This window comes from Cannabis sativa, chromosome 6 (genome assembly GCF_029168945.1).
Source record: "Cannabis sativa cultivar Pink pepper isolate KNU-18-1 chromosome 6, ASM2916894v1, whole genome shotgun sequence".
Taxonomy (NCBI): Eukaryota; Viridiplantae; Streptophyta; class Magnoliopsida; order Rosales; family Cannabaceae; genus Cannabis; species Cannabis sativa.
In genome coordinates this window covers 13,266,775-13,279,921 of record NC_083606.1, presented here as the reverse complement: position 1 = coordinate 13,279,921, position 13,147 = coordinate 13,266,775, and the positions used below count along the sequence as shown (strand labels likewise).

General features: G+C 41.4%; 1 protein-coding gene across 1 annotated transcript; it reads right to left on the bottom strand.

Moving 5' to 3' along the window:
• Positions 1 to 986: 986 nt before the first annotated feature.
• Positions 987 to 5,593, bottom strand: LOC115725107 (putative chloride channel-like protein CLC-g). The gene is made up of 7 exons (XM_030654535.2): positions 5,135 to 5,593; positions 4,814 to 5,014; positions 4,536 to 4,713; positions 3,342 to 3,604; positions 2,936 to 3,205; positions 1,709 to 2,837; positions 987 to 1,622 (listed from the first exon to the last, which is right to left on the bottom strand). Exons 1-7 carry the CDS (start codon positions 5,311 to 5,313, stop codon positions 1,488 to 1,490), a joined length of 2,355 nt encoding a protein of 784 aa, XP_030510395.1. The 5' UTR covers positions 5,314 to 5,593; the 3' UTR covers positions 987 to 1,487.
• Positions 5,594 to 13,147: the final 7,554 nt, after the last annotated feature.

The following is a 13,147-nucleotide window of genomic DNA, read 5'->3' as shown; positions in this document are numbered from 1 at the left end:
AACGAAAAGTTGAAGCTAAGAATACGAACTAAGATGGGATCGAAAAAGGTATCAGAGAAAGCAACAAATTCGAGTGAAGGGGATACATTGAATCCAGTCATGGATTTGACTGCTGCACTGGCGTTAGAAATAAGAGAGATGAGTCAGAGAATTACTGCAAGGGACAAGCACAACAAAGAGATGTAACGTCTCACAGTGGAAAGATTCCAGCAGGAGCAACGTGCAGCCAAAGAAAAATGTCAGCATGATCGAGAAGAAAATTGGTAGCATCAAGAGGATGTTCATCGCACTATGCAAAAATTTATGGCTGAAAGGGCTGACATGTAAGCTAAAATGAATAGAACTTCAATTCATTATGAGCCTGCCCAACCGAGTGGGTCAGACCCTCAACTAATAACTCATCAAATGCAACCTATAATAATGTCTCATAACTCTAAAAGAGAGATGAAAAATCAACCGGCAGTATTCAAATGAAAGGAAATTATAAACAAAGTAATAAGGACATATAAAATAAATGAAAGTTATAATTTTGCGTCGGAATCAGTTAATGTTGCAATTGCATAGCAATTATTCTAGAAGTACTTTAATCAAGAAGGAAGAATTGAGTAAATAAGGATCTAGTGTGGTCCAACTCCACCTACTATATTGCAGAGAATGCCAACAATCAATACTCAAGCACAACCTTCGTAGTCTGAACAAATTAGAGAATGAAATTTCGTATTTTAATATTTCCAGTTTAATTATTTAATTAAGTGATTAATTAAATGCAGAATAATGAAACTGGTACTGAAAATAGTTTTTCTGTAGTTACAGAATACAACTCTGTAACTCCAGAAGAAACCAAAAAAACAAACCGTGCATAAAAGTAAAAACAGACAAGATTTCTGTATGTGGTTTTAACAATCCATATTGAGTTCCAATATCAAAAATTTCATAATTTGGGAATTGGAGATATTTATTGAGTTCCAATATCAAAAATTTCATAATTTGGGAATTGATAACCATATTTCCAAGAGGGCTAAAGAAACCAGATTTACATATTGTTGGTATTCAAAATTCATTATATCTAAAATAAAACTACAGAGTCAATGACCCCGACAGATAGTCATTTTTACAGGACTTTTAATGGAAAAATAAAAAATAAAAACCACAAGAACCGAACAAATGGTTCAAACTTTTATTGTTGAAGATAAAAATGTGTTCATAACCCAAACATTCATAACGGCATAACCTTCATGCGAAAACAAGAGTTAACACCGAAAGTTCCTCGGTGATTGAGTGGAATATGCTCAAGGCTTGCAGAAACTATCTAGATGGGCACCTAAAGAGTAACTTAACTCTTCATTCGCCAAAACCACGTGTCAAAATCGACCAAATTATATAAAAATAGCTAGGGAATAATGCAATGCAAGAATGGCTTGGCTTTGCTTTGTTGCGATCCTACTCTTCTTCAATATGATACCTATATGTACAGGCTTTAGAAGAGCCTAAAAGATTTTTGCTAGACGGGGAAAACGGATCCTTAATCTTCTCCACCTGCCCCTTACAAGTGAAGGATACAATCCCAATATATGTTCGGGCATGAAATCATGTCTTGTTAGTATTCCCACAACAGGAGATCTCTGCAAATAAAAACAGCAAACACCATGTTAAACACATAACCCATAGAGCTGTTAAGTTAGAGAGTGAAATTGAAATAGTCACTTACGCAAGAGATCTTTGGTATCACCAGCAAGTGCCTCAAGCCTACTTCTCGGAATAGTATGAGAGCCTTTGCTAGAGACATCGTCTCCACCACCGTAAAAGGCGAAGCATTGGTAAATGGATGCAAATCTATGAACATTTCCAACTCTTCCTCGGTAAATTCTATATCGTCTAAGTTTTCGTCATTGCCTGAGCCTCTCTTTGCAAAATCCCCTGACGAGAACTCCTTGAATGCATTACTGCCAGTTAGCACTGGGGTGGTCATGAAAGATTTCTTCTTCAACAATGTAATAAGATGAGCACGAAGGATTATGCCAAACAAGACAGGGGCTTGGGACACCGGAGGCTCGTCGATTACAGGAAATCCATTGTGCTTTGTGCTTTTGAGAATGTGTACTATATTACCAACCTTCTCAATCCCACGAAAAACCTGGAGCGGACCAGTTACGACGTCGCTTACTGTTAGCTGCCTCATATATGGTTCAACATGAGTCTCCAGATAAGGTAATCCCTTTGATTTCATGATAAGATCGTATATGTTTCCATTGAAAACATCAGCCACAGTCTTGGAAACAAGAAGAACCAGCATTATTAATGGTAACAGTAATAAATTATTCGTCAATTCCAGAATGATCACACACAGGGAAACAGTCATCCTCATTGATCCACCGAGGAATGAAGCGGCACCTAACACAGCATAAAGGCCTTGGTTCAGATTCGAGTGTGGACCAAGTAGCATACCAGCGAAACGTCCAAAAGATGCACCTGTCACAATTTCAGGTACAAAAAGACCAGAGGGAGCACAAATCCCATAGCTAAAGATGCTAAGGAAAAAGCAGGTGACAAAAAATATGAGAACTGATGAATATTGAAACTCAAAATCAGTGCCTTTGCTGAAAAGGTTCTTGATGGCATCATCATTTGTATTAAATATGAGACTAGCCAGATCATTATAGTGACCAGGAGGACATTGAAACTTCTTGTAGTTACCAGACCGGCCTATTGTAGGACAGGCCTCAGTTGCATCAGATGGGCAAGGTTGGCAGGATGCAAAGAATGGTAAGCCAAAAAGAAGGAAAGATGTGAACACGGAAATTGCACAAGCAAGAAGAATTCTGAAAACAGTGCCTTTCCTGGAAAGGGGAAACATGAAAGATTGAGCTTAGACTTCAATACAGAAAGTTGTGAAATCATAACATCTCCTAGCTAAAAGAACAAAAAAAAGGCTTACTCGTTGATTATGTTGTACAATCTAAGAACTTTGTCCAATAGAAAGTTATAAAAGCTTCCCAATATGCCACCAACAATACCAAGGGCAAGAACAGGAGGCACATCGACAAGGTGATATGAAATGTTTGCTGAGTAAACATCAAACATTATCAGTCCCCCAGTACCAAACAGCCCACATTTCCCGCTGAAGCAAACATCAATGAGAGCCCGGAGCACAATTGCAACTACAGCTGTCGCGAAGAAAGCTCTCCACAGAAGAGCACTTCTCCACCTACATAAAAATGCAATATTATAGTAATAGTTACGTGCAAGAAAAGTAATAATGGCCATACAAAGTTTTGAAGTAGAGGCATAGAGGTACAGTAAGGTTAAAAGACAAACGAGCTCAGCTATTCAGGCTGTTATACCAAGATGCCATCTCTTCAAAAGCAAACAGCACACCACCAACAGGTGCTCGGAAAGAGGCAGCAATACCAGCAGCCGCACCACATGTTACAAGATCCCGTCTGTCCCTATCATTCTTGAAAAATCGAAGCCATTTCCATGTCAAATTATATTTTTTGGACCCGCCCTGACCTAGTATTGAAGCAATACATGCACCAGTATGAACCATTGGCCCTGCCTTCCCAACAAGAAGAGAAGATGACACTGCTGTTATGCTGCCAACAATCTAGACATCAAGAAAACAGAACCCGAAGAGTTAAAAGTAATAGACTCAGGACTACACAAGAATTTTGAATCTATGCAAACACCTGCTCTAAGTCACATTAGCTCATGCATTTTAAGTAAATATTAGAAAAAAAAAAGTTGCCAAAATGACAGCATAAAAATTCCAAATTAGCAAATAAAATTTTATCAATATTAATATATACAGCTATAATTGTTTTTTTTAACAGTGAACACAAATATAACTTTTCATTAAAGTTATAACTATTAATTACAGCTATAAGTTTTCATTAAGAAATTACGTTTTGAACAAGAAGTACAACTATAACTTTTCATTAAGAAATTACGCGTTTCAAACAATGAGTACAAATATAACTTTTCATTAAGAAATTACTGAAGAAAACAACTAAGTTGTCCTAAAAACTTCACACTAAGATTTCTGAAGAGACATAGCTTGTACTTTCGAGCAATGGTTTCTGCCCAATGGTACCAGCTTCCTTACAAAATTATTGAAAGCGTGTTTCTGGATCAGGCGCAGGTAACAAAAGCAGGGTTTCACGAGAACGGAAGGTTTCAACTATGACAAGGTGGGTACCCACCAGCCATTTTAGAGAGAGAAGTCAGTGACACAGACACTCAACCGCTAGTCCAAACCGGTCAAAGAAAATCAGGTTGGAAATTCAACATTTCAACATATGGAATCAACCTTCGAAGCAAAAAAAAAAAAAAAACATATGGATTCAACCGCCGGCGACTTCTCCCCTTCTCTCTCTCTCTCTAAAAATTTATACACAAAACTTAGTAAATCTTAGCACAATTTCAACTCATTTCAACCCATTTAACCACAACAAAGGAAGCTTATCGGTTTTAACTTTTATCTATGAGCTACTAAAGTTAATCCAAAAGTATAGGAAAGCGATCTCCGTTACACTAACCTTTACAGCCAAAGTCTGTAACGAGAATATTCCGGGGGCGTCAACCCCATTCAGATAAGCTTTCACCTCCGGTATACCGGAACCTGCAGCCGCCGGTGCTACTAAGGCCGTCAGTGTAGACGCAAACAGAGTAAGCACCAAATTGGAAGCGAAAAACACAAAAAACCCCATCCTATACCTACAAAAGTCAAGAGAACAAAGTTCAGTAATGGAGATTCTTTCTATTTTTCTCACCTAAGTTTCCAGGGAAACAAAGCAAGACTAGCTTTACTTTTTACCTATGCTGTAACATCATGTTAGAGGTAATGACAAACTTAACGCCAGCGAGATTCTCAACGGCGAGGTTATTGCAAAATCCGATCAGGCTAACAGTTAATCCGATGAGGAAGCAAGTGAGCCACTTCATGAATATGTACTGACATATTTGACTTTTTCCACGACTCCTCCAATCTTGCTTGAAGAACTCGTTCTCGAAAATCCTGATTCACAAAACCAAAGCAAAACAACATAAATAAGCAATCCCTCTCATCATCTCAATCCAGCACAAATTTTAGAAAGAAAAAAAAAAAAAGCGCAGAAGAGTAAGGAGGAATTTATACTCGTAATCGAGGCTCTCGATAGGGCAGACATGAGAACCAACTATGGCGACCTGAGAACTCGAATTGGGGATCGATCTCTGGCTAAGGCCGGAGGAGAGTAAGGGAATGGAAAGAGATTCACGGTCACGATCGTACTCCTGTTGATTCTCCGCCGGAGCATGCTCCAGTGCATTGGCCATGGCGGCTTTACCGGTTGAATTGAATTCAGTCAATGGCAAAGCTTGAGTTAGTTATGGTACTTTATACATGGAAGAGAAATGGATATAGAAATGGTTGGCAATCTCCGGATTCGAGAATCTTAGCAAGAGAACAGTTGACTGTTTCTTCACTCATTTCTTACTTTATGTTTTTCCTTTTCTTCCTCTTTTGGAGAAATGCTAACTGCCATATTAAGGTGCGAACCACACAACACCTGCTGGCATACCTTTACAACAATGAGTGGATTTGTAATTGTAACCTCACTTCTATAATTAGTAGTATTTACCCATTCACTTTTAGTAAGCACTCGACACTAGTGGTATCTATCACCTCTAGACGTGTCGTCTTATTATTGGTTAGCGAAACTTTCTAAAAATACTAAAAGTCACCAGTAGTGCCTAGTGTCACGGGCCCACCTTTTCAGGTAGCGGAACACCTGTGCGGCACCTTGGCTTTTCTAAGCCAAGGTCAGCCTTCAAAATCTGAGTAACAATATGCTCATTTTTTGCGCGACTGTGTGCCTCATGCACACTTCCGTCTCTCGAACAACTCCCGCCGAGTCATGCTCGCAAGCATCCATGAGTGCATTCATACATCGAGGCTCTCTAGCTAAGATACTCACACTGACCATAAGTTCCCACTATGATAAGACAAATCCTAACACCGACGCTCACCTAGTCACTCGTGACCAAGGTAGCAAGTGTGGCAAGTGTGGCAATATCCCCACACTAAGCTGACGTGCCAACGCTTCTACTCATGCCCCATTCGATACTGTCTGAACGATCTCCCTCATCGACCAAGGACCCCCATACATCCATGGTCCAATCCTCAAGGCACCATGCCTCCACGCATGTTGGCAGACCCTCGAGACAAGCCACCAAACTAGTAGCATACGTTAGACCTCTGTCACTTTCTAGCATAGTGCATTTATCCCATGCGCGTATGCAAACCAGCCCACGAATGACTACCCGTGTCATCTCGTGTTGAGACTCGTGGCCAAGGCGCACCACAACGTCTCTTGGAGGTTTAGGCCACGTCCCGTGCAAGTGGCATACCGACAAGCTAATGGAAAACGTACCCGCTAACTTCTGGCAGCATTCTTAGACGCACTACCGGGTCGGCCCGATAACGTCCATGAGTATTCCAACTCATGGAGACATATGAGTCCCCTCGTGGTCCTCATATGCCCGCCCTACTAGTCCCACTGACTAGTAGTAGCTCACTTAGCACCAAGGTGCCAGTGGGTGGTGGAGAGCTGACACCAGGTTCTCCCCCCCTTAAAAAGCATTCTAAGCTTTTAGCCTTCAATCAGAAACATATATGATTTTTTCTCTGTAGACATATGGTCATCACCATATACCAAATCACCGAGTTTCTTAAATCTGATTGCACCATTGTATTTGTAGACTCAAATAAATAGCGAATACAAAGTTCTGTCCCAATCCGGACAATATTGAAGATATTTGCGAAAATGCCACTATCGTACAAACTAAGCATCAGCATGCCACCAACATGCACAACAACATGCGCCACAACTTGACCACCACTTGGCCAACTTGTAGTCATCACCTAGCTTGTAATGTGCCCTCTTGGCACGCACGTTACATTCTCCCCCACTTCAACATGTCAATGCCCTCATCGACGGATCGTAGGCAAATCTTCCTAATCTCAACTCCTAAGCTTACTCAAAGCTTCATCTGAATCCTAGGTCTGCACTTGTCCCTATATCTACGTAGAACCACCCTCTTGGTGACGATCTCCCTCGCCCACACTTGGTACCCAACGACACCTACAGAACACGCTTCCACTGAAGCCAAGTCCCTCTGGACAAGTCCCTTCGAAAACTTCACACGCCAACTCCATGGCACACCATCCTCCTAATGGCAATCGAGCAAGACACTCCTATCGTAGGGTAAAATTTGATGTGTTCCACCTAGACGAGGCTCGAAAGCCAACTGCACCCAATGCAGCATCAAGTGCATTCCTTCACAAAATCTCTTCGTGAAGTACTCAACATATTGGCCCTCCAGCCCTACCGCACACCCACGACTTCATGCAAAAGGCCCCTCTGACCCACTGCATACGTGCTCCTCTAAGCTTCTTTCATGTGGTCAATGATCTACCAATCACCCAAAACCACGAATTCGTCCTCTGGCTCCTGCTCGTGTCGGCTCTTTAACACTGTGTCACAAGTCCATCTCCCAAAACCATCCCTGCATCCTCTGATGACTCGCTAAATTTTGACAAACTTGATAACACAAACTCTTAAAACTTGAAGTCATCCCAATTTGCTATCTCCCAACGGCATATGCTCTCTGAACCATTCGGCTTACAGTGTCCCATATAACAGTAGTGTTCCCATAAACACAAAGCACGCCCATACATGCCGCAAACTAGCTCAATCTTGATCTCTGCCTACGCGCCTTCATATTGTCTATCTACAGCTTACAGCAATCATGCAAGTCTTCGCACTGAACAACCCATCTGTTGTAGTGTATCCCTTTGAATTCACACACAAAAACTAAACAAGTACCCTGATTCTTCAAACACATGAATTAGTGGGCTCCCCCACTTCAAATTGGGAAAAACTTCTCTCTTAGAGGAATACGTCTCAAGGTATAGCTCGCAAGCTAACCGCATACTCGCATACAGTCCCTCGATTCCAAATGTCACTTTGATGAAGGTGTTGAACTAATGCCTCGGTCATAAGGACTCTTCGCCCCATGGCATTTCAATGTTGCCTTAGTACCTTAGTCCTACTGACTTTCACCTTAGGCCAACATTGTCATGGTGTTATCTTAGTACCTGAGCCTTACTGACTTTCACCCTAGATAACTGGCACAACCTGTGTCCCGAGTCTTCTTGACTTTACATCTTGAACAAAATCCATCCCCATGATACTCATCTAAATGCTTGTAATAAATACCTAGTCTGCTGAGTGAACCATGAGGGTCTCTCCCCCACTTCATCTGTTGGCGTCCTCGACAACATGCCCACATGCGAATGCCTGATCGCCCAACTCTTCATGCACCCCGTGTCATCTAAAAGTGCATCCGGCAGGATGTGACTCTCGAGTCAACTATCTCATATAGCACCCCTGTCGATTTCTATATGCATGCACTGTCCACTCAACCATCCAACTGATTCGCACTAGCATCACGCCCTTCCAGGCTCCCACAATGTACTAAGTTCCAATGATGCAAACCTCTAGCCTTCATGCAAACTCAAGCACCTTTTTTGACCTCTACAGGCTCACATGACTACTAAGTCTCACAAGCACAACCCTCTGGCCTCCCCTCAAACTCTAGCGTCATCTTAGCGCTTGCACTCGGTCTTCTTAGCCCTGTTCGCTTCTTCGATGCATTCATTCCACAACTCCACATCTCTATTAATGTCTTTGTGTGACTTACACCCACTGGCACTTTTACAAGCCAACAAATCCCACTCAATTGTCTCGACGCTTCCCATATGGATCAAATAAAAGTCACATGCAAACGCCTCCAAGTACGATCATCCTCTGACGATTGCGGCATCTGCCCCCTTGGTCTCCATGTGCATCCCTCTTGACACACACATACACACACACACGTAGCAACTGAAGCATTCCATGTCTATCCAAATTTGAACCATCTCGGTCATCAACTCTCGACCACCGTCGTGACTAACAAGAATCTGACGGCCCCTGCAATACTTCCACACCCATGCCAACAAGTTTGCGGCTTACGATGTCACTCAGGCAAACTCAGCCTAGTGTAATAGGCATACAACATGGACTATCCAATCAAACCTTGTACTATGCCAACGAGTTTCAAACGTTTTGTTGCGCCTCTATACAATTGCACATGGTAGTTGTCTTTCTAGAATCCTTCCACATGCCTACATCCCTTCTAGGATAGGCCAACCAAGTTCACCTCCCACTGAGATGAACTTGGCTTTGATACCAACTTTCACGGGCTCACCTTTTCAGGCAGCAGAATACCCGTGTGGTACCTTCACTTCTCTAAGCCAAGGTAGGCCTTCAAACCATGTGAGTAACAATGGGCTCATTTTTCATGCGACTGTGTGCCTCGTGCACACTTCCGTCTCTCGAACAACTCCCGCCGAGTCATGCTCGCAAGCACCCATGAGTGCATCCATGCATCAAGGCTCTCTAGCCAAGATACTCACACTGTCCATAGGTTCCCACTATGATAAGACAAATCCCAACACTGACGCTCACCTAGTCACTCGTAACCAAGGTAGCAAGTGTGGCAATATGCCCAGACTAAGCTAACATGCAAACGCTTCTAGTCATGCCCCACTCGATATTGTCTGAACCGTTTCCGTCATCGGCCAAGGACCCCCATACATCCATGGTCCAATCCTCAACGCACCATGCCTCCACGCATGTTGGCAAGCCCTCGAGACAAGCCACCAAAATAGTAGCAGCATACGTTAGACCTCTGTCTCTTTCTAGCATGGTGCATCTGTCCCTTGCGCGTATGCAAACCAACCCACTTATGACTACCCGTGTCATCTCGTGTTGAGACTCGTGGCCAAGGCGCACCACAACATCTCTTGGAGGTTTGGGCCACGTCCCGTGCAAGCGGCATATCGACAAGCCAATGGAAACATACTTGCTAACCTTTGGCAGCATTCTTAGACGCACTGCCGGGTTAGCCTGATAATGTCCATGAGTATTCCAACTCATAGAGATATATGAGTACCCTCGTGGTCCTCATATTCCCGCCCTACTAGTCCCAATGACTAGTAGTAGCTCACTTAGCACCAAGGTGCCAGGGGTGGTGGAGAGGTGACACCAGGTACTCCCCTCTTAAAGAGCATTCTAAGCTTTTAGCCTTCTACCAAGAACATATATGATTTTTGCTCTGTAGATATATGGTCATCACCATGTACCAAATTACCAAGTTTCTCAAATTCGATTGCATCATTGTATTCGTAGACCCAAATAAATGGTGAACACCAAGTCCTGTCCCAATCCAGACAATACTGAAGATATTTACGAAAAATGTCATTGCCGTACAAATTAAGCATCAACATGCCACCAGCATGCACAACAAAATGCGCCACAACTTGACCACCAGTTGGCCAACTTGTGGGCATCACCTAGCTTGTAACGTGCCCTCTTGGCACGCACGTTACACCTAGCACCCTCCTTGTATCAATATCGCTATTAGTCTAACTAAGTATCTAGTCACATATAGTTTAATGTAATAACTTTTAGGGAGTATAGCTAACCAATCACAAGGCAGCACGTCTAGAAGGTACTAAGCACTACTATTACAAAATAACAATGCTCCAAAATAAATATTGTTTTCCCACTATCTTTATCACTGTAAAAATTAAACTTCAAACTAATAGTTTTAAAAATATTGTAAATATTGGCTAGGCCTTTTGGTACGTCACGAAATCGGTACGAGCTCAAAAGGCACGAGCACACCTCAATACAAAAAATATATATATACTTAGGCACAACACGACATGACACGAAAAAAGTATAGGCTTAAGCACAACACGACACGATAAATATGGGCTTAAACATGACACGGCACGACACGTAAACACAAATAGATTAGATCGAAAGTACGACATAATAAAAAGTCCAACAATTTATCAATAATAATAATGATAATATTTACTTATCGATTAAAATGATAGTAATATTCAAATTCTAATAACTTTAATTATTTTTTATATAACTGTGTATAACTATTGTTGAAAAAAGGCATAAAAGTAATTAAAACAGTATTTAACTTATCAATTGTAATAAAAAAAAATACAAAAATATAGAGCACGAATTTTAGCCCATATAAGAAAATAGGTTGATCTATTAAGAAAATGAGTCAACCTGAATAAAACATGACATGAATCCAACCACGACACGAAATTACTAAACTTGTGGGTTATGTTGGGCCTACCCTATATAATTGTTGAACGGCACAACACGACCCATTTTTTATGGTTCAGCATGGCACGACTCGTATTTTAAGAAGCTCAAAAAATATGACCTAGGTTAGCACGTATTTACAGCTAAGATTTTAATAAATATAATATACTTTTACTATAATTATTTATTTATTTTTTTTTTTTGAAAAATGAAATATCAACTTCATTAAAATGAGCATTCCAATTACAAGATAGCTTGAAGATCAGCTAGAACATTATTCTCAAGAATGCTATGATCAGAGTAAAATCGAGAGGGTCTAGCCACAAAATGTGCCACTCCATTTGCTGATCGTTTAATAAAACGTAAACTAATATTAGGTGAAGAAGACAGTAAAGTTTTACAATCATTAGTAACCAAACCAAAGACAGAAGACATTTGTTGTTTACTAAAGATTGCTTGAACAGTGAGTAAGCTGTCAGTTTCCACCTTCATTGTGCTCCACCCTTTATCCTTTATCCAACTAAGGGCCTCCTTAACCCCTAAAGCCTCAACAACCTCCGCCTTGTAATTCCCATTATAATATTTGGCAATAAAGTCGATTATTTGGCCGGTTGAATCACGTGCAACCACTCCAAACCCATAGGCCTTTTCCTTCTCAAATATTGCACCATCGACATTGATCTTGACCGTATTAGAAGCAGGTGTCGTCCATTGCTCAATGTTACTACCATCATGCAAAAGAGAGGATGATAATAAACAAGTTTTGTCTTGAGCTTTACGCCAATGATCAAGAGTAACCCAACCGAAGTGAGAATTTGAGTAGAAGAAGAAACTTTTTTGTCCCAAACTAAGGTGTTTCTTGCTTTCCAAAGAGCCCAGCAAATCATAACCACATGGCAAATAACATCATCATCATAATTATTAAACACACTATCAAGCCAATAACCAATAGTGCCTTGCGAATCAGCAAGAGGAATCAGATCAACTTTGTGCCAGCAACTTAAAGCAAGCGGGCAGTTGAGGAGAATATGAGAAGATGTTTCGACATGTTGAAGACAAACAGGACAAGTTGGAGAGATACTTACACACTTAGTAACCAGTTGGAGGCAAGTAGGAAGAGCATCACAAATTGCTTTCCACATGAAATTTGTCACTTTAGGCGGTATTTTAAGGTGCCAAAGTTTGTGCCAGAATCCCGAATTGTTTTGCCCAGACCGAGAAGTCTTCTGAAGTTGCAACATAGCATAAGCAGACTTTACAGTGTAGCTGCCTGTTCTATCCCCAGTCCAAGACCAGCAATCTTCAGTAGCTGCAGAGCTAAGTGGAATTCCAAGAATTAGATCCGCATCCCGTGTGTTAAACATATCCTTGACAAGGGAGACATCCCAGCTTCGAGTTGAGACATCAAAAAGGGAGCTAACCATATACCCTTCAAGACCCGGTCCTATAGTAGAGACATAGGGGTTGACAGGGTCAGGAAGCCAAGGTTGCTTGAGGATATGCGTTGAAAGACCAGTACCGATAGTGATTCTAGCCCCTAGCCGAACCAAATGTTGTGCACTCCAAATGCTACGCCAGACAAAACTAGGATTATGACCTAATTCAGCATTTAGAAAATCAGTGCGAGGGTAGTATTTAGCTTTGTACACCTGACTAGCAAGAGAAGATGATGAACAAAGAAGTCTCCAACCTTGCTTGGCTAACATGGCAAGATTAAAATCATGGAGATGTCGAAAACCCATACCTCCAGAATCTTTAGGTGCGGACATACGATCCCAAGACATCCAGATGATACCTTGTCCATTTGAACCTTTTGTTTTCCACCAAAAGCTTGCCATAATTTTCTCAATGTCTTGGCAAATACTCAGAGGAATGAGGAAAACACTCATGGCATACGTTGGGAGAGATTGGATGACAGTTTTAAGCAA

Coding starts and splice junctions, on each gene's coding strand:
- LOC115725107 (XM_030654535.2), bottom strand. CDS start 5,313: ATGGCCAATGCACTGGAGCATGCTCCGGCGGAGAATCAACAGGAGTAC. Junction 4,714..4,813: donor AACATGATGTTACAGCATAG/GTAAAAAGTAAA, acceptor TGACTTTTGTAG/GTATAGGATGGGGTTTTTTG. Junction 3,206..3,341: donor TTTGAAGAGATGGCATCTTG/GTATAACAGCCT, acceptor ATTTTTATGTAG/GTGGAGAAGTGCTCTTCTGT.